At 38.7% G+C, this 26,958-nt stretch overlaps 1 protein-coding gene across 6 annotated transcripts in view; it reads left to right on the top strand.

Moving 5' to 3' along the window:
- nrxn2b (neurexin 2b) overlaps window positions 1–26,958 on the top strand; it is a 687,884-nt gene that overhangs the window by 167,578 nt on the left and 493,348 nt on the right. For 5 of the 6 annotated variants that reach the window (XM_014336560.2, XM_014336561.2, XM_014336563.2 and 2 more), the window contains exon 4: window positions 16,281–16,310. The exons of the other annotated variant lie outside the window; for it this stretch is intronic. In XM_014336560.2, coding sequence (XP_014192046.1) covers window positions 16,281–16,310 — 30 coding nt within the window. The remainder of the gene's footprint in view (window positions 1–16,280; window positions 16,311–26,958) is intronic. 6 annotated transcript variants of the gene reach the window in all.

Raw genomic sequence — 26,958 nt, 5'->3', positions numbered from 1 at the left:
GGAATGAGCGTCTGAAACGGAGAATGACAGAGAGCACAAAATAAAACCATTCAGAGTGGTGGCTGATTGGCTTAAAAAGGCAGGCAAGAAGATAATTGGACTAGAATAATGATGTAAGCATTGAGGTTGACAGCATGGGAAAGTGGTGGTGATGTAACAAACAGACTGGCAGCCAAACACCCTGCTTCTGTTTTATTTTACATATCTAGCTGATATATTTATATCAGTGAAACTGACATAAATGTGCTTCGGATAAATTAGCATAAAGTATCAGATTGGACACACCTATTTGTTCATATAGATTTACCGATGCTGTTTTTACCGACTGGGATAATACTAAACACATTAAACTTGCACACTTTTAACCATCTCGATTAGGTAATTCCAGTTACACCTGGGTCAAGTCAGTAGTCTACTGGTAAAATTTCTAGTCTTCTCAATATTTTTGAGACAGTTAACTGTAATGTACCAGGGTTGGTGCACAGCAACAACTCAACTACTTGAACAAGGCTTGCTGCCACTACCAGCGTCTAAACTCCAGAGTGCAATATTTTGACAAGAGCAACTGAACTCTCGCTGGATTTTTAAGACATAACACAACATTCTGGACCAGATATTAGTCCAATACTGACCCTAAAAGGTGGATTGGATATTGGTAACCTTTAGCCAATCTAAGGAGCTTTAAAAGAAAGCGACTGGACTTCATCTCTCATCCAAGAGGCTTCTTCAGTTCTAAAATCAAATGGTGGAGAGTTCCAGATATTTAAGAGTTGTCCCTTAAGAGGGTCGTTGACCCACTATTAATCATGTGTCTCAAAACATGAGCCAAGGTGTGAAAAAAGGTGTGGGTCATTATCACCAATGGTTTTGGGTGAAACCACTCTGGGACCTTACCTCACCCTATTATATGACCTACCGAGATCACCCGATGCAAGGTGTAAGTCTGGGTTTGAGGTGCCTGGGAAGGGATCTCAAGACAGCATTGTAGGTGGAAGACAGTTGGTGTCATAAGCCACCCCCTCTGTTAAAAAATGGTCATTCACAGTGGAAATAGCTGCTTTTACTCTTCTTCCAAACCATCTGTCTTCTCTGTACAAAATGTGAACATTGTCATCCTCGAAAGAGTGACCTTTGTCCTTTAGATGGAGATGTACAGCTGAGTTTTGTTCTGTTGAGGTGACTCTATTATGTTGTGCCATGCGTTCATGAACTGGCTCCAGTCCTGCACTGGAGCTGCAGCTGCACTGTACAGCATGCACTATGTTGTTTAGTTTGTGTTTGGGAGTTTCGTCCTTGGGACAAACCGGTTATTGTCTGAAGGTGCGGCTGGGTCTGAAGTGCCCTGGGATGCTACATAAGAGATGACAATGTTGTTCTGTTTGTAATTGAAGGGTTCTGATCACCCCAAGTTTGGTTGCAGAGGGTGGTGGGAGTCAAAGAGTAGGTACTGGTCTGTGTTTGCGGGCTTCCAGTAAACTTCAGTGTTGAGACTTCCATTGCACAGCGCAGTCCAGAAACAGAAAACTATTATCCTTTGTGTCTTCTGGTGAACTTTATGCTTCTCTCCACTGCACTGAGTTGACCAGGTGTCATCTACACATCTGTGCCTGTGGCTCTGTGCTCTGCCTTTGAAAGAGCCAAGAGTTTTACTTTTCACTTCTTCCATTAAAGGTTGACTCCAATGTGTGACACTGAAGAGCCATAGCACATGCATGTTTTTATCTGTAGAAACCCTTGTACTTAAAATATGTGGTGGTAAGGCAGAGGTCTAACAGTGTGCAAATCTGACTTGGGATAAAGCTGGTCCGCTTGTGTAAAGAGTTGTCTTGCTGTAGTCGTTTTGTATCTCTTCTCTCTCAGTTGTAGGTATACAAGTGAAAAGTGAGACTACATCTAAGGACCCTGTGGTTTAATCTGGACCTTCCTTTTCCTCGCTTACCCGTTTATTTCCACATAGTTTGTGTAGTCAGAGACACATAAGGTAGAAGCTAGAAGGAAGTTGGTCTGTGTAACAGTTGTTCAAAAACTTTTATTATACTTGCACAGTTAGAAATTATTTCACTCCAGCTGTCTCTTATCAACTCCACATGGAACATGTCTATGTGTGAGAAAAAAGAAGAAGCTGCCACAACAGTAAATGAGAGCAGTTGGAATCAGCCTGATTGCTCTCACTGAGCTGAAAAGAGACAAGAGCACAAAATTAGCCAAATAAAAGCAGTACATTTTTTCTAGTGATATTATTTTATCTACCCTGAGCTTGTGGTCATTTATTATCATTTATTTATATGTCATTTATTCCAATCATTCTGCAGTGGCACACTATCTTATCTGGATTGAGCTTATTCAGATTCTAATTTGTTCTTTAACAAGCAAGTGATTCAAAGTGATACCTTTTGGGTACGTGTGGCCAAGAAGGACAGAGAAGGATGGCACATGTAATGAACTGGCCTCCACGGTCATCTTATCTCATATCAGCTGTTTTGGCATCCATCAAATGCTTAGTATATCCAGAAACCCCTTAATGACTCGTTCTAGCTGAGAATCGGATCAAACTGGTTGAGAAAGTCTGCAAAACTGTAACAAAACATAAGCTAATATTAAGAAATTAAAATGTAAATTTAAAGTTTTGATTTTAATACATTCTTGTTTACTTTAAGGATCAAAATGTGCTCATGTGTTCAGTGCTGTTTCTTTTATTTTTTCATTATGGAAATTCTTTGTAATCAATAGCGTTGGCTATAATTGTCCACTTTCATTGTACTCTGTTTCTTTCTGTCCTTTGTTACTTTATTCAACTCTTTTCCCAATTGCTTTATCCATCCATCCATCTTCATCCGCTTATCCGAGGTCGGGTCGCGGGGGTAGCAGCCTAAGCAAAGAGGTCCAGCCCTCCCTCTCCCCAGCCACCTCCTCCAGCTTGTCCGGGGGAATACTAAGGCGTTCCCAGGCCAGCCGAGAGATATAATCTCTCCAGCGTGTCCTGGGTCTGCCCCGGGGCCTCCTCCCGGTGGGACATGCCTGGAACACCTCGCCCAGGAGGCGCCCAGGGGGCATCCTTGCCAGATGCCCGAACCACCTCAGCTGGCTCCTTTCGATGTGGAGCAGCAGCTGCTCTACTCTGAGCCCCTCCCGGATGGCCGAACTTCTCACCCTATCTCTAAGGGAGAGGCCAGCCACCCTTCGGAGGAAGCTCATTTCCGCCGCTTGTATCCGCGATCTCGTTCTTTCGGTCACTACCCACAGCTTGTGGCCATAGGTGAGGGTAGGGACGTAGATCGACCGGTAAATTGAGAGCTTCGCTTTTACACTCAGCTCCCTCTTCACCACGACTGACCGGTGCAGCGTCCGCATTACTGCAGCCGCAGCCCCAATCCGTCTGTCGATCTCCGGCTCCCTTCTCCCATCACTCGCGAACAAGACCCCGAGATACTTGAACTCCTCCACTTGGGGCAGGAACTCATCCCCGACCCGGAGTGGGCACTCCACCCTTTTCCGGCTGAGAACCATGGCCATACCAATTGCTTTAGTAGATAGTAAATGCAATTTATTATTTTTTGCTTATTTCAAGTACAATCCGATTTAGGCAATTAACGGGCACGATTTTGTGAATAGCATGCTGATTTTACTGCATACTTAATTTAACTACAGAATTCTTAGTTATATAGCTTTTTCAAATGTATAAGCCCCCCTTAACTTGATATTTGACTGGGTAATGTAATAAAATACACATGGAGGAACTGAAAGATAAAAGCAGGGTAGAGGTAAAGTGCATGCTACAGTGTTGAGGCCAAATTTGCAAAAGAAGAGGAGATGAAGTAGGTTTGGGAACATAAAGGAAACAGAGGAGTGCGAAGCAGAATGAGAATAAACAAACGTGGCCATCATCATGTCAAGATACGAGTCTGTTGCTATGCCAACAAGGGTCAGCTTGCTACAGCATCTCATGCATTTGCCCACACAAAGCCTAAAAAGTGATAAATGACTTTAAAGAGAACCAGACTTTGGAAGAAAATTAAATCTATGTTATTAAGGGGAAAGTAATTGTTGGTGTCTTTTTTTCTTCTTCATTCACCTCAACATTATGGCTGCAGTACCTCTATATAGTTCAGGGAAATATACAGTACAGTAGTTGACAGCTCAAGGCGGAACACATCAGTAAAGGACAAATTATTAATAAGGGCAATACTGGACTCTCCAAGCAGGCGGAAATATGGATTCTGTTTAAATTCATAAGTAGAAGAAGTCTCACCTTGCTCCACTGGTCACATTTCTGAGAAAGTCTTTCTATTAAACCCCGTTGTATTAACATTAACTGATACCCAATTACAGATACATGTGAGGCTTTTTGTTTTTGTTTGTTTTTATTTATTTATTTGTTTTAAGTTTTGTGTCCATCATACGTGAAACCCCATTCCAAACAGAACAAGGCTATTTCACACCACAGCGGCACCAGACATCTCCTACATTGTGTTTAACATTGTTGAAATATTTGTTTACAAGGTTCAGTGCCATTTAATTTTCTTGTGATCAGCTCACTCTCTTCTCTCTCCCTCCCTTCAGCTCCTTCTGGTTGCTCAAACTCAGGAGCTCTTTTGTTTGAATATGCAGAGGACTTCTGTCTCACTGTTATTTGTTCAGTTTGCCTAATTAGACTTTGGCAACATGAAAGCAAGCAGCAGGGCTTTTTGCTCAGCTGCTGAAACTAAACAAGATACTGTTGTATCTCAATGAAAAGGCAACTTTGGATTTGTTGTTACCTTCATTTAGGCATTTTAAAATATAACACTGGAATTAGGGCTGTGCAATATGACCAAAATCTCATATCCTGATATAAGACATCTATCGTCCGATAACAATATAAATCACAAAAATGTAACATTTTCTGTAAATTCTGTGAATCTCAGGCAGCTCATCTTGTGGGCTCTTTTTTACTTCTCATCCGTAAATAATCTGCTCTTTCACGTGATTCAGTTTATTTTGAAAAGTCTCAACAGGCTCTTGAGCTTTATTGTGAAAGGTTTATGTGGAACATAAACAAGCGGACACGCGGTGGTGTTACCGTCGTTGTTGCTAACCACAACGCATAAAAACAGTCGCTTGTCTGTCCGTAGTGTGGTTATATTAAATATAAGAGAAAGAGAGAGCTTTAAGAAATTAATATAGCCACTACAGTGACCATCAAAACGATGAAAAAATATTGCCGTAAACAGTTTATTTTGCAACACCACGAAACAAACGATAGCGTAAAATGAAACGATAGACGTTTTTATATCGTCATCCGATATATATCGTTACATCGAACAGCCCTAACTGGAATCACAATATGGGGAAAAAAAATAATAATTTTATTTTTCTTGCACATGTTTTATGGTATTTTTCAGATTTCTTCTTTCTAATATTTGATATTTCCTGTGTATTGAGCTAACAAAAAGTTTTTGTTCAAGGTGTTTTTAAGGATGTGTTGAAATCTTCAATTTTAGGACAGTTGCCAGTGTAAAGGCACATTTTTAAAAAATAATTTACCAACAATCTACTGTAAACTGTTATAAGGCATAGAGATTCTGAGATTTAGGCTAATTATTAGAATAAACTATTTAACACTCTTTGAATAATTCAACTAGCTAAAAAGACTGTTTAAGTACCTTTTCATTTACCATTGTGAGACAAAGAAACACATCACTATCCTGTAGTGAGTAGGGAGGATAGACCATTTGGGACTTTCCAATCTCAGTTAAATCAAGCTGCTTATCGTTTCCCACAAAGAGGATTCCAGCCTTACAAAATAGGCGCATGAATAATGAATACATTTGTTACAAAAATTTCCATGAATTTTGCGGTAATTACGCTCGCGCAAATGACTGAACTTCCAGGAGCACTACAGATTTGGTGGTCTAATAGTGTTTACCCGACCCAGTGAGTGAAGTTAGTGTGTTGTCTCAGTTGGAAGACATTAATTTTCCATTATGGGTTGTTGTTGTAGTTACCTGCTGAGACCCACCCCCTGACACAAGACAGGAAGTCGCTCTGACAAAAACTCACGGGCAGCTACATATTCAGGCAAAACTCATTATAACAGTTTTTTTTCCATTTCCCTAACACAAATCTACACAACACAGTGAGGGGCTGTTAGTGAAGAGAAACAGGATTGAGCTTCTAAACAGAGCCTGAAGGGAGAACATTGTCAAAATGAAACATTAAACATCAACAAATGCTCAAGGCAAGGTGTTATTTTGCGCTAACGTCCCTGTAGATCACTTTGCTTCTGACTTGAGCTTCTATAGCTCAGAGGTCCAGGAGATTTTCGTCTTGTTTTTACTGTGTGTCACTAATGTTGGATTGCTTTGCAGTAGAAATGGGACTGATATTAACAATCTCTATGAGAAACAACTTCATATACTTTTTTTTATAGATTATACTTATACTATCTATTACTGACTGATAATAATGTATATTCTTTTATATTCTTGTCTGATGATGAAGGTGTCTTTTACTTTTAGAGGATTCTAATTGTTGTGCTATTAGCTTTTGGTAATCTTCATGTGTGTGTTAGGGTTGGGTTTTGGGCTTTTAAGAAAGGTGCTGTGGTTCCATGGCTATAATCTTCCACTTAAGGACTGGCTTCCTGCCTTCCTTTCAATACTTCTTGGCTGCTTGTTTCCCTGTCACATCTGATGTTGTAATTATAGCTTCCAAAATCCTGTGAGGAAAAGAAATGTTCAGGACAGCATGCATTTTGTGGTCCACTCTCCACTTTCAGCTTCTCTAATATGTAGAGTCCATAAGTGGCAATCAGAGGACACTTATTCATTCTATGAATAAGTCATTCTATGATGCTGGCTGTTTAAAAAGAGGATGGATGGACTGGAGAAATGGTGTAAGGAACATCTGCAGAGTGAAAGAGGAAGGGTATATAGAAGTTTTGAGATATCCATGGGGGGGCTGGTGTTGAGTTTTGACCTCAGGAGACCTTATCTAGGACATAAGGATATTATGTTTGCTGTATGGCGTTATATCGGTGATGGTACAGCTACTTCTTTCAAATAAAGGCAGTAGGATTTCATATAAGAGCTGCTGAAATACTGAAGCGCCTCTGACCTTGCAGTGTATGATTAGGCATAAGTGAAGAAATCACCAATATCCCTTCTGTATGCTAGTTTTGATGGCTATAACATGAAATTAGTTATGAAGTTCTCCATCTTGACATATGGAGCTCCAATTTATTTATGAACTGTTTAATTAAGGCAGATCAGTGACTGTAAGATCGTTACCCCTCACCGATCTCCAAGATGCTCTGATATATTCTATGACATAGTTGTGTTTTAATGAACAAGAAGTGGGAGTCAAAATGATTTACCGTGTCACGGAGCTGATTAGGAGATCTTGGGGAGCACGATATCTTGAGATGAAATATTTTCCATTGTGATCCTTCATTATCTTCCCACACCCAGAGTAAACTGTTATTAAGACAATAAACAACGCTCAATGTATTTGTAATATGTGTAGGCCTATGCTGAATAAAAATACACGTATTGCACTGGTAGATTTTTAGTTATGAAAAGTTGACACCTATAAATGTTGGTTATTTGGCAGTGCGTGTTCACAACCCAAAGCAATAGCACTGCAATCAAATCATATTGTTTTACTTTACCTGTCATGGTGGTCTTGTGTATATTGTGTATCTGCAACCTTGGCATTTGCAGTCTTCATTAGTTATCGTGCCACTGCCTTATTGTAACTTCTATAGTAAATCAAGTTATTCAACAGACTTCCAAATGACTTTGTGCATCGCTGCTGATAGCAGCTGCTGCTGTGGAAAGTGGAAACTGACCATAAAGATTTGATGCTTCACTCGCTTAGTTAACTTCTTTGCCTGGGGTCAACAGTTTCCTGTGGTATTTCTACAATCAGATGTCTGCAGAGACACACAGAAGAAATCTGTAAAATGCTGTAAAGAGTTTTTGTTGATAAAATTAAAATATATGAAATTTATGAGATGTCTACACATCAAAGCGCTTTAACTGCATGAAAAGTTCAATTTAATGCCATGTCTACTGTATCATATAATCATTAAGTGAGTCACAGCCACAGCCAGATAGTAGTGCAGTAAAGATAACAACAACAGACCACCTTTATTTGTCACATACACAATAGCGTACAACATATAGTGAACTGCTTGTGTCCAAGCTGCAGACATAACCGCACCAGGGCTTGGTTTTAACATGGGGGGGGTTCACTAGAATCCATACCGAACACCAGGTGGGAATCAAACTCATTGAGTTTTTCCTTTCCACTCACCTTTCTCACTCACTATGAGACTAATAGACCTCTCTGCATTGAATCATATCTGTTATTAATCTCTGTCTCTCTTCCACAGCATGTCTTTATCCTGTCTTCCTTCTCTCACCCCAACCGGTCGCAGCAGATGGCCGCCCCTCCCTGAGCCTGGTTCTGCCGGAGGTTTCTTCCTGTTAAAAGGGAGTTTTTCCTTCCCACTGTCGCCAAAGTGCTTGCTCATAGGGGGTCATATGATTGTTGGGTTTTTCTCTGTACCTATGAAGCGCCTTGAGGCGACTTTTGTTGTGATTTGGCGCTATATGAATAAAATTGAATTGAATTGAAACTCGTGACTCCTGCACCAAAGGTGTGTAGTCTTACCACTACACTATCTAGCTGCTCGAAGAGCAGGAACAGCCAAGAGCTCCCACGGTCTCTTCTTCTCTTTCCAGTCAGTATTTGGTCATATAAACAGGTAGTTTCATCTTTAATAGATGAACAAAAAAAAGGTTTGGCCACCCCCGGAGTCAATGTCAAAAGTGGTACTGAGGTGTGAAGTCTACAGTATGTAATAAATTACCTCGACAAATCCCAAAGCCAAGTTAGAGCCTTATTTCCCCCTCTGTTTTTCACTTGTTTTGTATGTTTTGTTTTGAATGCTAGTAATTGTATCATGAGGGCTTACCAAAGGAAATGATTTGATTATGTTTGCTTGACTGCTTTGACAGCTTATCAAACTCAGGAATGTAAAATACTCCATGCTCATGATTTCTACCCAGCCTTCTCAACAGTTCTTAAATTTATACAGTTGCTCTGATTAGACGAAAACACCATCCTATGCTACTTACAAATACAATCTTGAAAACATCTGTTTAGAATCGTTGGGTGATGTTGCTGGTCCAGAAAAGACCTTTGACCTTTGAAGGTACACTAGCTTAATTTACATACTAACAAAAGTTGAACCTATTGACCAGATTTGAATGAATCAAAGCTTTTCAGGTGTTCATGCAGCTATTTGATTAAGGGTCATTGCAAACTAGGGCTGCCACAAATGGTTATTTTGATAGTCGACTAGTCACCGATTATTTTTGCGATTAGTCGACTAATCAGATCATGCATCCTTTGGACCTAAAATGTACAGCTTATTGCACCAGCAGCATCTGCTCTTATATAACTATCATTAGCTTACAGCTTTAAGTGTTTAAGATATGTGCTAACTAAAAATAAAGACAAGATGATAGTTTATTAAACTTTTAATAAAATTTGCAGATTGTCTCAGTGGAGTTTACTAAACTCAGCCATCTGCTCCTTGCTATCTAAAATACAGTATAACAGAATCTCACACTTCCGTTTAATTCGTTTTCTGTTTGACGTTTATTCAGCCTGTGCAAAAAATAACTTTAATCTCAGCCAAACCGATTTACTCAGGAACAAATAAAAGACTAAAAAAAGCCAAACAATAACAGTTTTAAGTTATTTAACTGACTTATATATCATGTTTAACCTGAGTAGTGAAAGTCCGCGTGGGGTTTGAAAACGATTTGCCGGGAGTTTGCAGTTCTTGCCGGCTCAAGTGACCATTGAACCCCCCGGCTAGCTATCGAGCTGGTGGGTAACAGATGTCTCCGAAAACATCGGAGCACTTTTGCAAATATGTGATGTCTTGATAAACCAAGCAGATATTTGAAGTTTACACAGTTTATTTTGTGACCCAGAAAGAGTAAGATTAAAACTAAGTAGCTGCCGCCATTGTTGGAAACTGGTATTGGCTGGGCCGTGCTATGAATCCTGGGATAGATTGGGCCATGCTGGGGAAATGAAGGATGACCGCATCTGGAGGCGTCTTCGAATTTGGAAAGCCTTCGTCACGTCGCTGTAACGTAATCGACCTACAAATGCAGCCTCCGAAGGATGCGGCCTGAATTTGGACACAGCTACGATACTGGAGTTACTTCTTCTTCTTCGGGGTTTAACGACAGCTGGCATCCTTGTACATGCAGTGCTGCCATCTTCTGCTTCAGTCCGTTATTACACTCCTAAATCCTACTACTTATTCCTGCGTGTTTCAGGATCTTACAAGGCTTTAAACGACGCTTCGACTATTACATTTGTCGTCAACGATTTTGATAGTCAACGTAATCGTGACTAGTCGACTAATCGTGGCAGCTCTATTGCAAACATTAGGGAAATACACAAGGATCCCTCTCAGCATGCCTTGCCATCTCTTTTTCCACATCGAGCCAAATTTGTCTGATGTGGTCTCAAAGCAACCTAATGTTAAAAAACATACCTTTAACATATGTTTCTTCCTATTTGAAATAGGGCATTGAAAGAAATCAAAGCAGGACTGTAGAGGTGTTCTTCGCCCCTTAGCTCTTACTATCTCCATCTTTCTCTCATAGAATAGATATCCATGATTAATTATTAAAACACTTTAAATCAGCCACAGTTTAATATTACTTTAGCTGCTCTAAGATACTGCATTATACATCTGACTACTGGGAGGAATATTGTTCACGTTCAATCAGAACCATTTTCCAACATCTTTCAGCAGATGTTTTTACAAATTGCCCTAGTTTGTTTCTGAGTACTCCACAGCCATGCCTGCACTTTTCAGAGATATAAAGTAATAATCATACTGTGAAACTTTATCTTAGCCCAGGTCTAGTAAAAGCCATTGATTTGTGGACGTGTCAAATGTTTTGGATAGTGTGCACTTTTATATCGTGTGCCAAGGGTGCACTAAGCAATAAGCTGCATATAAAATAATTTATTGTTTTCATTTTATATTTCAATACGTTTATACACTTTGGCTGTTTGGTTTTCGGTAATGCTTACTGAAGTCACTAATGTTATCACAGGCAGTGTCCTTGAAAATATAAAGAATACTTAACTGCTGTTTACTACTACCTTGGGATCAGCAGGTAAAGAAAAGGGGTTGTGTCAGTACGGCGTGTGCTTCCAGGAAGCACATAAACTGTGGTGGCCGTACGTGAGTGACAGTCCTCAGTGGAGGATGCTGTTTAGCATGCAATTCAAACACCACAGAGGTGGCTGGAAAGTGAACACTTCTATCTGATGAGAGTATGGATCTCCATCTAATGAACAAGGAATAGCGTGAGGGAAGGAAATTGGTAGAAAAAAACAATGAGGATGACACAAAATTTTCTATCTACCCTCCAAATGTGGTTAATGTGTTAATGCTGGTGCCCTGAGATGATTGATGACTGATGACGGTTCGAATGTTTTCAGTTGCTCGAGAAAGGTCTGGACTGCAGGCAGGCTATGAAGTCATGTTGTTTTAATAGCTGCAGTGTGTGAATTTAGAATTGTCTTGCTGAAATATGCGTGTCCTTTCCCGGTGCTCCACTGCACTGCTGCTTTGCACATGTGCAAGCTGCCAATTCCATAGGCACTGATGCACCGCCATACCATCAGGATTCAGAACTGAGTGCTGATAACAAGCTGGGTGACCTCTCTCTTCCTGAGCATCCATATTTTCCAAAACGAATTTCAAATTTAATCCTTTTTAGATAACTGAACAATTTTCTACTTTGCCTCAGTCCATTTTAAATGACCTTTGGCCCAAAGACAATACTACCATTTCTTCATTATTTTCATATATTTCCTCTTTTTCATATTTTTACATTCAGGAAAATTATTCTGAAATCGTCAAGATTTTGTAGATGCTGTTTTTTAATCTCTTTTTAAACTTAGTCATGTTACTGTCTAGTTGCTAGTTCACCTTAATAGTGGCACAATGTTCTCCAGCTTACTTTTCCAGCAACTTTTTGCCCAGTCCAAACTTTTTTGAGACATGTTGCTGCTGTCAAATTCAAAATCACCTAATATATTGCCTGAAACTTTGAACTCTCTCAATTTAAACACTTAATATTTTTTCACATTTTTTGTTGTGACTAAACCACAAGTTTGTGAGATTTGGAAAACATTGCTTTCTGTTTTTATTGTTTACATTACCGAGTGTCACACAGCTGATTAAGAGATTACATTCTGTTTACATTTTATTTGGGGTTATTTGTTCACATGGTTCAATTGCATTAAAGTCTTTATTTGTTTTTAAGATGATCTTTGTCCAAATTGTGTGGTGTAGTGTATTGTAGTATAGAGTAGTGTTGGTCAGACTCTGCATCATCCAGTCACCTTCAACTGCTGCAGCTTATTTTCTGGCCTTCACTCTCCCACAGTGCCAGATCTTACACTCTGCAACTACTGTCAGTTAGTCTTGATGCAGCCCTTAGCAGCCCTGAGATTCTGCTAACCCTGTATAACCCTGCTTTTCCTCCTTCCAGTTCCACCTCCAGCCGCATCCTTGCCCCTCTGCCACTGGCTAGCATAGCTCTTTTAGCCTACCTTCTGCCATAACCAATAAATTGTCTTGCTGCAGCAAATCAGTCTTGGTCTCTGTTCTACATTTGGGCTGTTTTAGTTTGGTCCTGATAAGAGCAAAAAAATCACGAGGTAGAAGAGAGCAGGAGGTGACAGCAGCTGGCTCATGCAGGGCTCCGCATGGAGAAGGGGAATGAGAAGAGGTCAAAAAAACAACAAACGGGAACAAGAGCATTTGGGATAAGATGCAAACGTGACTCCTCCTAATGACAGAATTATTACCCTGCTCCATCTGCCATTCAATCAAAACCACCCAATCTCAGCCATTCTCCAAACTGTGCCCGTTCCGTTAGGCACTCCCATCTGTACTCACCAAAACTAAGGATGTAATCAAATGCTCAAGGATAAAAACTCGTAGTTTGGACTGAGATGTTGTCACGTTCATAGTGTGTGTGGAGCAATGCTGCTTTTGGCTGTGGTAAATTTGTTTTGTGCTTCAATATTAATGTGAGATGGAGCGTTTTTCTTGTGTCTGTTGTTTCTGGTTATCTTAAAGTGATCAGTAATTTATTTTTTCTGCCATACTGCTGCCTCTCTTTCAACAACTTGCTAGTGAAAATCATTAAAACCCCAGTCGGGATCTGGCATGTTGGGAGTCTGACATTGAAGACTTGTGCTGATTTAACATGATGTGTGTATGTGGCTTTTGTGTCCTTCAATTTGGAAGAAATCTTTTACGTTTTTCTGTTTTACTTTTTAATACAATACTTTGGAATCACTGTGTCCTTTTGATTATCTTTTGGCTACATTTTGTTATCTGCACACCTGTCTCTTAATCTTTTATTCGCACAGGCTGTGAGGATGCCAATGACACCTTGTTTTCATTTTTTTTTGTCTTTTTCTGTCTGTTTTACCTCTTCTTTGCCTTCTTTTGTGTTCCTTTTCCATAAAATTGTACCAGTGCTTTTTGCTCGGCTAAGCTGGATGAGGTCGGGGTGGGAGGTGGGGGGATGTATTTGAATGATTTGGTATGCAGCGACAGCACCATTCTGTTTCATTGCAGGAGCCTTCGCCTTATCTCCTTAATGGATTATGAGCAAGGGAACAAAAACAGAAGGAGGCAGAGTGAGAATGATTGAACTCCCTGCAAAAGGCCGGCAGGAAACGGACTGAAGCCAGATAAATAAAACACTCTGCCTGTATATTTCTTCTTCCCCTGAATCACAGATGTTATTAAGAAAGAGGACAATAGGAACAGCTTGTAGTGAAGAGTCATTTGAGCTTCTGTAGGCTTTGCCTTCTGATTTGTCTGCCTGCTGGTTGGTAGTGTAGATGTGTTTGTGCATAGACTAACAGCTTGCCACTTTTGACTATAAACACTTTTATTTTTGTCCGGTTTGTCTTCAAGAAAAAGCAGAAACCAAACGTTTAGAAAACTTTAGCTGTCAAACACTTCAATTAGTCACTCTTTGTGCTTAAAATTGTTACACAGACAACATTTGCTGTTCGTGCAAGCTGTCTCGGCTGAGATTAGTTCTGCTTTAAAGGTTGTTGCTCTTATTTGGTACGGCTAGAGTTCTAAATCTGTGTTTTAGCACATTATTTATTTGGGAGGTTAGGTGAAAAATTGTACTGAGACTGAATGATTGCTATTTAAATGTATTCTGAATATGATCTGCAATAAGAGACACTTTTAGGAAATCATTCAAGAGAATGTGCAGAATACCAGCATGTCATAGAATCCATAGATTAGATCACTGCGGCTAACTGGGACTTGAACTTTTGTTTGTTTGCCAGATGCTGATATTAAAACCAGAAGTAATGTTTAACAGTTAAAGGCTGTTGCTCTGTGTTCCCTCGATCATCAATGGTTATTTATATTAATCTGTTTGCTGATAACACCAAAAGTCTTGTGCTTGAAGTGGTATTGATCAAGAAAAGACAGGTTGAGATGAAATGATTCGACCTTCTGGGTCTTCTAGTTCAACAGACATAGTGCTGTTTGTATTCCGTGCAGCCTGGGGTTAAATCCAATTTGCTGTAGCTGTTTAGTGTATGTGGGAATAAACTCTGCTTGAGGCCATAGCGCTTCAGTCTTTTCAGTTTTATTTATCTGACTGACATGGTTTACTTCCAAGAATTCTATTGAAAAACCTGCTGCTCTATGTGTGCAGCTGATGACCACTGTCAGCTGATAGGAAGCTTACAACAGCTCTTTTCCTGTTTTTCCTTTTTTGTCACGCTTTTTCCCTTATAACCACCAGTACGGTAGCTTTCCCCAAATAGTAGCTAAAAAGAGTGGGGATGTTAAAATGTTTCAATTGGTCACCATCTGTCCACCACTGTACAATTACTAATAATAATGCATATACTTTATACTGTGTCCATATACATTTATATTTCTCCTCTATAGTCTTTATATCGCCTGCGAGGTTCGAGTCAATAACTACAAAATGCAAGCAACTGCTTCCTGAATGACACTCTTGTGCTGTTCATAAACACCAACTCCATCCACAGAGTCTTTGACTCTAGCTGGCAGCGATATTTCTTGGTCTTCTCTGCAGCCTCGGTAAGGTTAGTGTACACATGAACTGCCTGCTGGAGGTTCTGGTTAGAAGAAGAACTACTGACATTAGCTGTAGTCCAAGATTATGGAGTTGGAGTACATCCTGCTGTGGAAGTAGAGTCTACATATGGAAAAGTTTGAAGTTCACTAAATATGTTGATCCAGTTGTGAAAACCATGAATTGTAAAACTGCTTTTCCGTGTTTGTAACTTCATTTAGTTTAGGCAACAACCTTTGACAGGTGGACACTGTTCAGGTTGTTGCTTATTTTAAAGACAGCTGGAAGCACGTTGTTGTCTTTATGTGGGGGAGTACTCTTTCTGGGATTGCATTCTCAACAGTTTTCTGTGTGTGTGTTCATGGCGTTGAATAATAATAGAGTATCTTGAACTGATCTCTGTGACTATGGCTTTTTGAAAGTTGCATAATGTAAGATTTATATTGGCTACTAGCACCAACAGGAGCTCATTGTCTCTGTTGAATCTATTGAAATGCGTGTTTGGCTAGACGTTTGCTTGGTAGCCTACAGCCAGCTTAATAACTGCTTGGAATGGTGTTCTGATAATATCTACCCACATTAGGGTGCAGAGAACATTTGATCCTGTAGCATGTTTCCAGATTTATCTTTGACCTCCTCTGTGTGAACCTTGCAAAGCTCTTTGTGTGTGTGTGTGAGTGTGTGTCTGGTTTGAGTACAGTTGGATATGAGATACCAGGTTCAAGCCTTTTCTGCCAAACAGTTCTCTGTGTGTTCCATAAGTACTCCAAAGGAAAAAAAAGCATTTGTGAGAGCAATAGCCTTCGGGGGTTGCGCCAAATAAAAATGCTTTTTTTTCTAACCCCCCCACCCCCCCACACACCTCACTCAAGAAGTGTTTGCTCGTTTTCCGTTACTATTCGCTCTTTCTCTCTATCTTTCTCTCTCTTTCTCGTTTTTTACCTTTGATTTGAACTCTGACATCCAAGTCTGCCCCAGGATGTCTGTCACAAACTGCAGTCCAACGTTGTGACAATGCTTTTTTTCTTCCCGTGCCTTTTATGACCTTCTTTTCTTCCTCTTTCTGTTCTTTTTTTCTGTTTTTTCCCTTTCAAGGTCTGGCGCACCTGACGTTAAACGACCAAGGTATGGGTTCATTCCTTTTTTATTTTGGTTCTGTTTTTAGAGGAACTGACTCAGCCCTCTTTGCCCCAAAACTACTGCTTTCTCTCACAGTTTCCTCCTCTGCTTTTTACCTTCCCTCTGTGCCATATCCCACCATTTCCCCCCAAATCCTCCTCTTTGGCTTTTAATCTTTTGCATCATTCTCCCCCTGTTGCTGCCCCTTCTTTGTCACATTTTACTTTTTCTTTTTTGACTTTTGGTTATGCCTCCTGCTTCTCCTTCCTCTCCCTGCTGCCATATCTTTGTGCTTTTTTGTGACCGCCACCAATACGTGTCCCACCCTTTGTCCTGTCCTATGGCTCACGTCCTGGACCTTCACCTCTGACCACCTTTGACCCCAACGACCTGACCCCGGGGCTGAAGGTAACACTTTTCTGCTATCCCTTTTCTTTGGGTTTAAACAAGAATAATTTAACAAAACAAAAGGAAGAAAAAAATCCTGCTGATTCTATTGGAAATGTGTTTGTTGGTCAAAATTACAACAGCAAAATGTGTCCACACTCTCATTCACTAACACTTCAAGGTGAAAGTGTTGTCGAATGTGCAGAGTTTCTCTTCACCACTCTGCTGACATTCCCATTGTTTGGCACTCAGATGTTTTAAAGGGCACACAGTTCAAGTTCTGATGATTCTTGAATTGTCATTGTTATTCTGTTTTGAGACAATGTGTTTTGACACTGCTATGAACACTGGATGTTATTGATGTTATTGACTGCAATGTATACACTGACCTGCATATGTCACACACCAGCTGTTTAACCTCTGCACACCACACTTTTCTCCCTCAGTGTCTGCAAATTTTCCAGAAAGGTGTTTAATTCATGATCAAAGGTTAAATCTGAATATTTGATTGCAATTTGTGCAGCCAACATCCCTTTTAAACTACACTTAGCGGATGTTCATTAGTTCCTCAATTGTATTCATCTGACCTCCAATCTTCATAAAAAAAAAGTGTTAAGCAAAGCCATTAAAGCAAAAAATGAACAAGTGCAATGCATGTTCTGACCGTTTCTGGGGGTGGAGACATTGCTTTCTTCTATCGTGGAAGTCCATGTTTCAAGCAGGCTTGAACTCCTTCCCTTTCTTTTTACTGTTTAATCTTACTGTCCTGTATTGATACAGAACAAATGAGAGAGACGATCAAGGTTATTAAAAATGTCAAATAGGCTTTAGATTTCATCTTACCTAATATAACGTTGTTTGATGATTTGAACCAAAGTCATAGCATTCATCATTTCTGGATTTTTGCTTCACAAAGCTGAGATTAGGCCTTATATAATAATGATGTGAAAAGATTGCATAACTGTACCAGCTGTATTAAAGATTGATGCTGAAAATCAAAACACACTTTAAACAGACATTTAGTTTGCATTAGATGTGCGCAGATTGATTCACTATGAGGGCAAAAGACATGCTTTTTTTGATCACTGCTCATCATCAATCAGAAGAAGTGAATCTGCTTGTTATTCAGCCCATGTGTTTCCTTTTTCATGTGCCAATTCTGACAAAACGTAAAAAAACAAAACAAAGAACTCCATTCCGTTGCTCTGCCATCTCTACATGCTGCTTCTATTTCTGCAGACCTTGCATCTCCAAAGTGTCAATAAATGTTTTGAATGGAATTATTCCTCATCTTAACTTAACTGCATAGTAAATATGTGGTGGTGTTTCACATTACAATGTTAAATGAACCGTGTTAACCGCACAAGACCACCCAGTAATACATTGTGCCTTATTTAGTAACAGGGACGTACTTTTGAAGAGATATACTGGGCCAAAGTTTATGGATCGGGAACTACAGAGCAATGGAGATGCAAGGATATTGTTGGTGACAACATGCATACTTTGTGCTGACATGGCCCTGTTTGTTAACTAAAAGGGATGCACCAGTGAACCAGTGTTCTGATTAGATGCACATACCTTTTCTTAAGGTATCTTCCAGTACTCAGAGCCAAGTGTGAAGTTTGAGGCAACAGTGCTAACCAGTGCACCATTGTTCCATAGAATTTGAAGGATTATAACGATTACTCAGACACATGTGGTAGATTCTATAACAAACAAACATCAGGGCTAAAAAATGCACAAAAACCCATTTCTACTTAATTCTGTGTTAATAACTATAACTGATTATTAATCAAATTGATTGTAATCTTATCTACAATTGATAATGAAGAACCATAAAAAGTGTAGTATGTGTAGTATCTCATGTTATGTTACTGTTATTTCACCCTTAAAATACATGAATATACATGAATGATGGTCTAACTCACACAAGATTTATTGATAACCAAATACTCCACTGTGTCTCCTTAAATAGATTAAGATCATCCTGTGAAAGACAACAAGACCTGTGGAAAACAATCAAACAAAAAAAATCATACTTTAGGATCTTACTTTGTGGAAGTCGAGTCTTAGTTATGTCAAGAAACAACTGCTCTGAAAATAAATTGATGTTTACAATAATATTTGTATTCTACTTTCAGTAATTCTTTAATTAACAAATTAATAACAACAACAAACTTTGGTTGAGTGCTATCAGTAAATGCATTCAACATAACAGGCAATAATAATAAAACAATCTGAGTAATGTAGAAATCCCCTTAATCACACGTGAAATGCAGATTTAGCCCAGCAAATTTAGACTTAAATGTAATTCCTACAGAATAAACTTAAAAAGACTGACTTGCTTCTAGTTTACAAGAATAATGCAACCACAGAATGCTAAACACATCTTAAGCTAGAAAGACCTGCTGTGTATTTGGTCTGAAACAGCAAATCTACTCCTTTATGCATGCTCACTTAAATGACAGAAAGTCCACAAGTGTTCACAATGAAGTGAAATAATAACCGACCTTGCTCTCCCGTGTGCCACGTGCTAATGAGATCCAAAAAATAAATGTTCACTCTTTTGGAAGAAGCTTTTTCATGTATCATTCTTCCTTCAGACAAACTCTCTTCCTGCTACTGCTTGTGCTCGATTTGAATTAAAAGCATCAGACGTAATGAAGGGTAAGCAATAAACCATGCTAAAACATACAACATAATTTGTTGTTGTTGTTTTTAGGGGAAATGTATATGTTAATTTGTTTTTTTATGTTTCTTCAATTGAATTATAAGTGAATACTACAGTGATAGTACGTAAATGATCTTTACCATGTTTTTTGTTTTTCTTCATTTATTTAAGATAAGCAGAGGTTTCCATCCATAAAATCATCATACTTTTTGTGAAGTCTGATGCTTTTATTTTCAAAGGTAGATGGTAGTAGGAAAAAAAAGGTTTGTTATCACAAGCAATAGCAAGTAACATTGTTAGGCTTTCTCACAGGTCTTCTGTGTTTTTAAGTGAGTGTTTGAAAGTCTGTGCTTCCTATCATGCAAATGAAAGCTGCTGCTGCTGCAGCTAGAATGAAATTCTTCCAAACTGCTACTCAGTCCTGCCAATATCTAATGTAGTAAGTCCATTCAACTGAACTAAATGGACTGCCTTAGATCAGCCTGATCCAGCTTTTAGAGTCTGGGCCTCAAATGCAACACTGAACATTCAATCTCCAGTCAACCACTTCAAAGGAAAACTGGGCACACCCAAAGGCACTGGATCTTATTCATTGTTTTAGAAAAGCAGGGGTTTGGAAATGTTGAATTTCAACATTGAAAAAAAAAGATCTACATAAATAATCTGGGAAACAAATACCATTGACTGATACAGAGATCCTAATGCACACACTAAAAACATCTTAAAAATGAAAACAAATATGCCCGTAAACACATTTTGTATAAGTGTGTTTGTGTGTACATGCACATGTACCCTAACCATGCAGATCTGGATTTTTTAAATTTTATTTCTTTTAAGAAAAATTTTGGTCAGTTCTTAAGATCAGAGGCAAGCGGCACAGTGGTCATATAACCAGGCCAAGAAAATCAATGTCCATCTTCTCTCAAACCCAAGGCTGTCCTTCACAGCTGCTGGAAGGACAAACCCCAGCTTTTAGTCAGTGCCGATCTTTATCTGCCTGCCTGTAAGGCTGCTGTCAGTTCCACACATTGGGCAGCATATTTGTAAACCAAAACATAACAGTTCATTTTGATTTAATTATTTAAATAAGAACAGAAGAACAGAAGTCAAATTTATGGAGTATACAATGATTAAACATTACAAAAAAGACAATAATACAAATTGTTTTGTCATCCTGAAGACACAACTGATTGACTGATTAAACGTCAGAGGAGGTACATTAGATGCGCATGTACATATCTCTGTATGTGTAAGTGTATATGTACCATGAAAGGACACGCACTTACTTTCCTGAACGAATTATCTAAAGCATTTAGTTTTTCCGCTGGAAACTTTATTTGCTTTGTGACACTTCACTCAGTAGCAAATCCTCTGCTGTCCAATTAATGAACTATCACATTACTGCCACATGAAACAGCTGATGCTGTGCCCCCTGCGACCCCAAGGCTTACAGCAGATAGAAAGACTACTTACAACAGCTATAGTCCAAGATAGTGGTGAAATCAAAATTGATACAACAGAAACTTGACCGGTTAAACACAAGATTGGAAGCTCCAGGAAAACCGATTAACAGCAACTAAACTCAAGGGAACAATGTCCACTAGCAAATTTATCATAAATGGCTTCTTTCAAAACAAACAAAACAATTGCTGAAATGAGTTACTCCACATGATTGGGTGGCTGTTAGTTTCCTCATGAAGGGAAGACGTTTGTAATCGCTCTGTCTGTCTGTTTGACAGCAGTCTAGCATCAATAGTTTTCAAGATCTCATCTGTCTGTTGGTAGATACCAATAACAGCTCAAGCTGATTTAATTTGAGGGAAAATCAGGTCAACGTTACACTAAATGTCAACATCAGTAAAAACCTTATATTAAAATTTTTTGACCATCTTCAAACTTCACAACAATTATACTAGGAATGTGGGGATAGGTTGGCCAAGCGTTTGACCTTGACCTTCATTATTCAAATTCAATCATATGGATAAAAACATTAAATACACAATTTTATTCAGACACGAATGTGTTGGTAAAAACAGCCCAAACTGCTTTTTGCATATAAAACAAAAAAGTTAAATAAAATAAAATAAAGCATAAAGTTTTAGTGTGGCGCTTTGGGGGTGTCAACCTCTCTGAGTGCCAAAAAAGCATCTCTTCCATTATTACAAGACCTCCTCAAGGTAAAAGATTGTTTCTTATGAACTCTTTTAATTGCCACTGTTGTTTTATTGTGTCATTGGGCTCCCCAAACGTCATTAACAAGTTTCACAAGTACATGTATTGCCTAAATCTAACTAAATTTGGGCCAATTTTTTGATCTTTCAATTTTGTGGTCCAGGCGATGTCCTTCATCTCCACATTTGAATGGAATCTGTCTCCTGTGCTTCTACCTTAAATGAAGCAGCTAATTGTTCTCTAAAGCTGGTGGGAGCAGGCACGCTCTGTTTTGCATAACTATTTTTAAATCCCGGTAGCACTGCAACCACGTAAGCTAGCGCAATAATTTTTTTTGCATATGAAACCGGAGGAGTTGTACTTACATGTTATGTCATCAGCTTGTCCTAAGTCACAGTTTCCTTCCACATATAGCTTTGCAAAAACTGCATAAAAAGTGCTTGCAGCAGAAAAAACATAATATTCCAGAAACACGCTTTGCCAATCCGATCAGCTGTTCATAACACTTCCTACGTCCATCAGCGTGAACTATCGCATGTCCTCCATGTCCTGCCCGAAACCGGAAGTGACGTCATTTTGCGGAAATGTAGTTTTTTACCATCAGGGCCTATATGAGTCTATACTGGTGTTTTTAAAAGTATGTTTGACTTTATGACTTTCTCTAAGCCTCTTAAATTTCTCTAACTAGAAATATATGTTAAAAAACAAAATCAAAATTTTTCTGTAGTTTATTGCACTTTTTTGCAATGTATGTAATTACTATGCACTTAATGCAGACATATTATTAAAATTTGGGCTATAATGGTTGTATTGATGTATAGCAACTTGAAATGCTCCCAAAAATGGCACTACAACATGTAAAAATATAATATAATCTCTGGCGGACTTGGTTCTATGGTAGGTCTTCAATTCAATTTAATTCAATTTTATTTATATAGCGCCAAATCACAACATAAGTCGCTTCAAGGCGCTTCATAGATACAGAGAAAAACCCAACAATCATATGACCCGCTATGAGCAAGCACTTTGGCGACAGTGGGAAGGAAAAACTCCCTTTTAACAGGAAGAAACCTCCAGCAGAACCAGGCTCAGGGAGGGGCGGCCATCTGCTGCGACTGGTTGGGGTGAGAGAAGGAAGACAAGTCTTAAAGGGTTAATAGCTTTGTTTCTTGCCACGATTAAAATTAATAACAAAATTATATTTTACCATCCTATGTGATGATGGAACTGGACAAAATTATCTTATAGAGCTACGTGATTTATTTGCAGTGAGTTTTGTTTTGTCACATAAAGGTACTTATGAAAATAAATGAAAAGAAAATCATCATTTAATCTGTTTTGGTGAAACTGAGTTGTACATTATTGTTCATTATGATACATGGTTCATAATGAAATTCTGATTTTTAAAAATAGGGAGGCAGCCCAAACAAATTAATCACTTTTAAAAACTAGTTTATTTCAAGCACACTGTGGTCTGACTTGATCCAGATATTTATATTACATTACCTTGAAATAATTTCTTCACAAATGCAGAAATTTAACCGTATTTGGGACCACAACATTCACAGTTGATCCTTTGGGTTCTGCAGATAGCAGAGTGGGGTTCCCGTGGATCAGCCTTGTTCCAGGGCATCCCATCAATACATGACTGGATTGAGATCTGGGGAATTTAAAAGGGCCCAGTCAGTCCCATAAGCTGCATAAATGTTAGAAATTTCCTTTTATTTTATTTGAAATAATACATTCCACTCTAGCAACAACATTAACTTATTCTATGAGTATATTCCCACTTTTGATATCCACAAATTAATGATTTAACGTGAAAATAAACAACAATGATTCGTTATATGCATGGTTAGCTTTGTCTCATGAAAGTTCATTTATAACAATATAAACAGTCCAATTCAGTGAGCAGTTTATCCTAACTAGCATTTAAATATAGATGTACCCAATTTTCTTGGTCCAGAAGTCTCCAAGGTGTTCACGTTTCACTCTAAACAACAACCCTGAAGCTATTTAAGCTTTAGCAAACTAATTAAAAGGCCCTAAATAAACTGCTGCTTTCAATAATAGAAATTTATGTGCAAGTTAATGGCTCTAAATTGTCAACATTTCCAGGCCTTTGGCTTGGGAATTGCAGATGCTTTTACCCACGGACCATTTGATTTCTGTGTGAATGAAGTCCCCTGCTGCCACCACCATCTTGCCTTTTGGAGAGGCCAGCATGATGCATACTGGGAATCGAATTAACCAGGTCTCTTGGCAGGTTTAATGTAGCTCTCTGTGGGGATATTGAACAAAATAATGAAGGGAATATACAGCATGATCTGTATCTAACCTGCAATGTAATTGACTAAGTCCCAGCCAAGATAGCCATCTCTGAGCTTGTAGGGCAATTTATAGTCTGCACCATTTAAGCTATGTAGAACTATTGAATAGTGCAATGAAGCTCATAACAATTGTAAAATCTGCAGGAGATCATTTTTATACAGTATGCTTTTTAGAAACAGATTCTATTATTTTATTATGACATCAAATACTGGCTCTTAAGCAGTGGTTCTGAGCACTGTAAAATCTAATTAGTTCCCAGAACTCAAAAAAATTGAGTAAAGCTTAGCTAAAAATGAGTAAAATGAGTAAAAATGAGTAAATTAGGACAACTTATTTATTTTGAGTACTCTGTAAAAGCTCATTTGTTTCCAGAACTCAAAAAATTTGGATCAAGTTTACGTAAGATGACCAAGTTAGGGCAACTTACTCATTTTGAGTACACTGTACAGCCTTGTTAGTTCCCAGAACTCAAAAAAATTGAGGAAACTCGTTGCCTCAAAAAAACTAAGTAAAGCTTACTTAAGATGACTGTTAGGACAACTTACACATTGCAAGTCTGCAGTATTAAGAATAACTTGATATTTCTGACTGTACAATTTAATTGTTTACCTACTGACAAACATTTCAAGTTCAACTAAATGAAAAAACAATTTGTGGTAACCTGAATATGATTAAAAATAATTAACAACACTTTTTGTAATGATGTTAAAATCAGCCCAACTTTTATTTTCAAACACAACAAAGTATAACAGCCAACATACTGGACACTGTTCTGCTGAACAACAAACAATTATATTGCCATCACTGTTATAATCTTACAATGAAACAAAGTCTCAGATGTAATTATTCTGAAAATAAGTTTAGGCCTACCACAACTTTGTTTTGTACTTACATTACTTATATAATCAAAATAAAATATTTATTGTTCTGTCACAAGTGCAGTCTCTGATTTAAACAACACATTTGTTTTTCATTCCAACACAGGAGCTGGAATGTTGTAATGTTTTAAGGATGGCTTGTTTCCAGTCCAGGCATTACTGCTGAATGACTAGTCATGGATCGAGGTGATCCAAATGTAGGTGCAGAAGAAAGTCTTTAACTTCCCTTAAGTACAGTGGCAGTGGATGTGGGTTGGAGATGCAATGAGCTTGAACCTGCAGGCGACCATCTTCACTGACCACACCATCTGTGACGGAGGACTCATCTCTCCTGTTGTCCTGCAAGCAAACAATCATATTTTTTGGAACATGAACTTAATTGCTTTCTTAAAACATTTTTTTCTGCATTTGGTATAAAACAGACTCCAATTTACACAATCTCAGGCTCCCTCCCCACCGGAGAGGTGACATTCAATGTTCAATATTAACTGGAGTCACACAGCAACAGCATAGTGCAGTCATATCTCAAGTCTAATAACAGAAGACAGGAAAAGATCAGTAAAGAAACAACTTCCCCAAACCAAAGCACAAATAAAACAATAAGTAAAACAGGCTGATCTAAAGTATGATTAAAGTTCAGCCTGATTAATATAAATGTCACTGACAGTTGCTAATATATTGGAAAACCAAAATACTTACCACTGAGTTGATGTCTTTCTGTCCAACAACAGGAGTGCTGGTCCCGAGCCTCAAAGACAGTAAGAAGCAAGCAGAGGGAGAAAAAACAGAACATTTTTCAGAAACTGATTTGATCCTTAATGGCTGTGCAATCATTGTAACATAGAGTTTGCTTATGTTGTTAAATAAAGGCTAGATTTGACATTAATAGATGCCACAGATGTTCAAAAGCTGCCACAAAGCATGAAAGAAAATGGACGTCTCCGAAAACATATGAGCTTTTTTGCAAATATGTGATGTCTTGATAAATCGAGCAGATATTTGAACTCTACACAGCTACATTCTCGCCTGAAAATATCTTAAAAGTTTATTTTGTGACCCAGAAAAAGTAATACGTTTTTTAGCCGCGCTCCTCTGCCATTGCCGTGCTTACAAGTATGCACAGGCTCCGACAACCGGGGACAAATGTGATCCTCCTTTTCCCCAGACTACCCTTTCTGGGTCACAAAATAACCTTTTAAGATATTTTCAGGCGAGAATGTAGCTGTGTAATGCTCAAATATCTACTTAATTTATCAAAATATCACATATTTGCAAAAGTGCTTCCATGTTTTCGGAGAGCTCTGTTATCCACCAGCACGATAGCTGACCGGGAGGACAAGGCTTGATAGAGTCCAGGAGCACAGCTAACTTCTTTCTTATTGTTTTCACCCCCCCTGCACTCTTTTGCTACTCAGGTTAAACATGATATATAGTTAGTTAGTTATGGCTATGGATTGAAAATACACCCCACCCTACCCCTAAGGGCGACACCTCCCGAAGAATTTTGTCTGGGCTCTTATCTTCTTATCTCACTTTTTTATTTCACACAATCAACAGAAAATTTCACAGACATATTTTCTGTAAGGTTTTTAAGGCTGTGGTGTTAATTTTTAAGTAACATGAGCCCAGCGGCAGCAGCAACGCTAGGATAACACTAACTAGCTAGCAAGATTATAAACCTGGTGCTAAACTAAGAGAAGCCAAAAAATCAGTTTGAATAAGAGTAAACATTTACTCACCAAGTCATTGTATCAGGTAAAGATCCACAGCAATGACAATAATCTCTTGAGCTGACGCTTCTCCAAGTTTGCTCAACTTATTCCATAACAAATGCTGGCACCATGAACATGCGGACTGATCCGAGAGGGAGGAGGACGGTAGTCACGTGGCATTTTCAAAACACATCTTTCATCCTTCCGCCCTGAGAAGCTTACTTAGTTTTTCTAAGTTAAGACCACTCAAATAAACTGAGTTTATCAGCATTTTTGCATAAAAAGTACTGGTAACTTATTTAAATCGAGTTCTAATAAGAAATTGTCTGTGAAAGTTCTCAGTCATCCAGGTCATCGTAGTCAAAGGAGCTTGCAAAGAAAAGCATCTGGACTTCTTTAAGTTACTTGAAGACGTTTCACCTCTCATCCGAGAAGCTTCTTCAGTTCTAAGGTCAAATGGTGGAGAGTCCCAGATATAAACCTAGTGGGAGTTTCCCCCCACA

Source organism: Haplochromis burtoni, unplaced genomic scaffold (genome assembly GCF_018398535.1).
Source record: "Haplochromis burtoni strain Fernald_Lab_line unplaced genomic scaffold, NCSU_Asbu1 Contig_143, whole genome shotgun sequence".
In the NCBI taxonomy this organism is placed as follows: domain Eukaryota; kingdom Metazoa; phylum Chordata; class Actinopteri; order Cichliformes; family Cichlidae; genus Haplochromis; species Haplochromis burtoni.
Note: the sequence above shows the minus strand (reverse complement) of the source record. Positions and strands in the feature narration are given on the sequence as shown.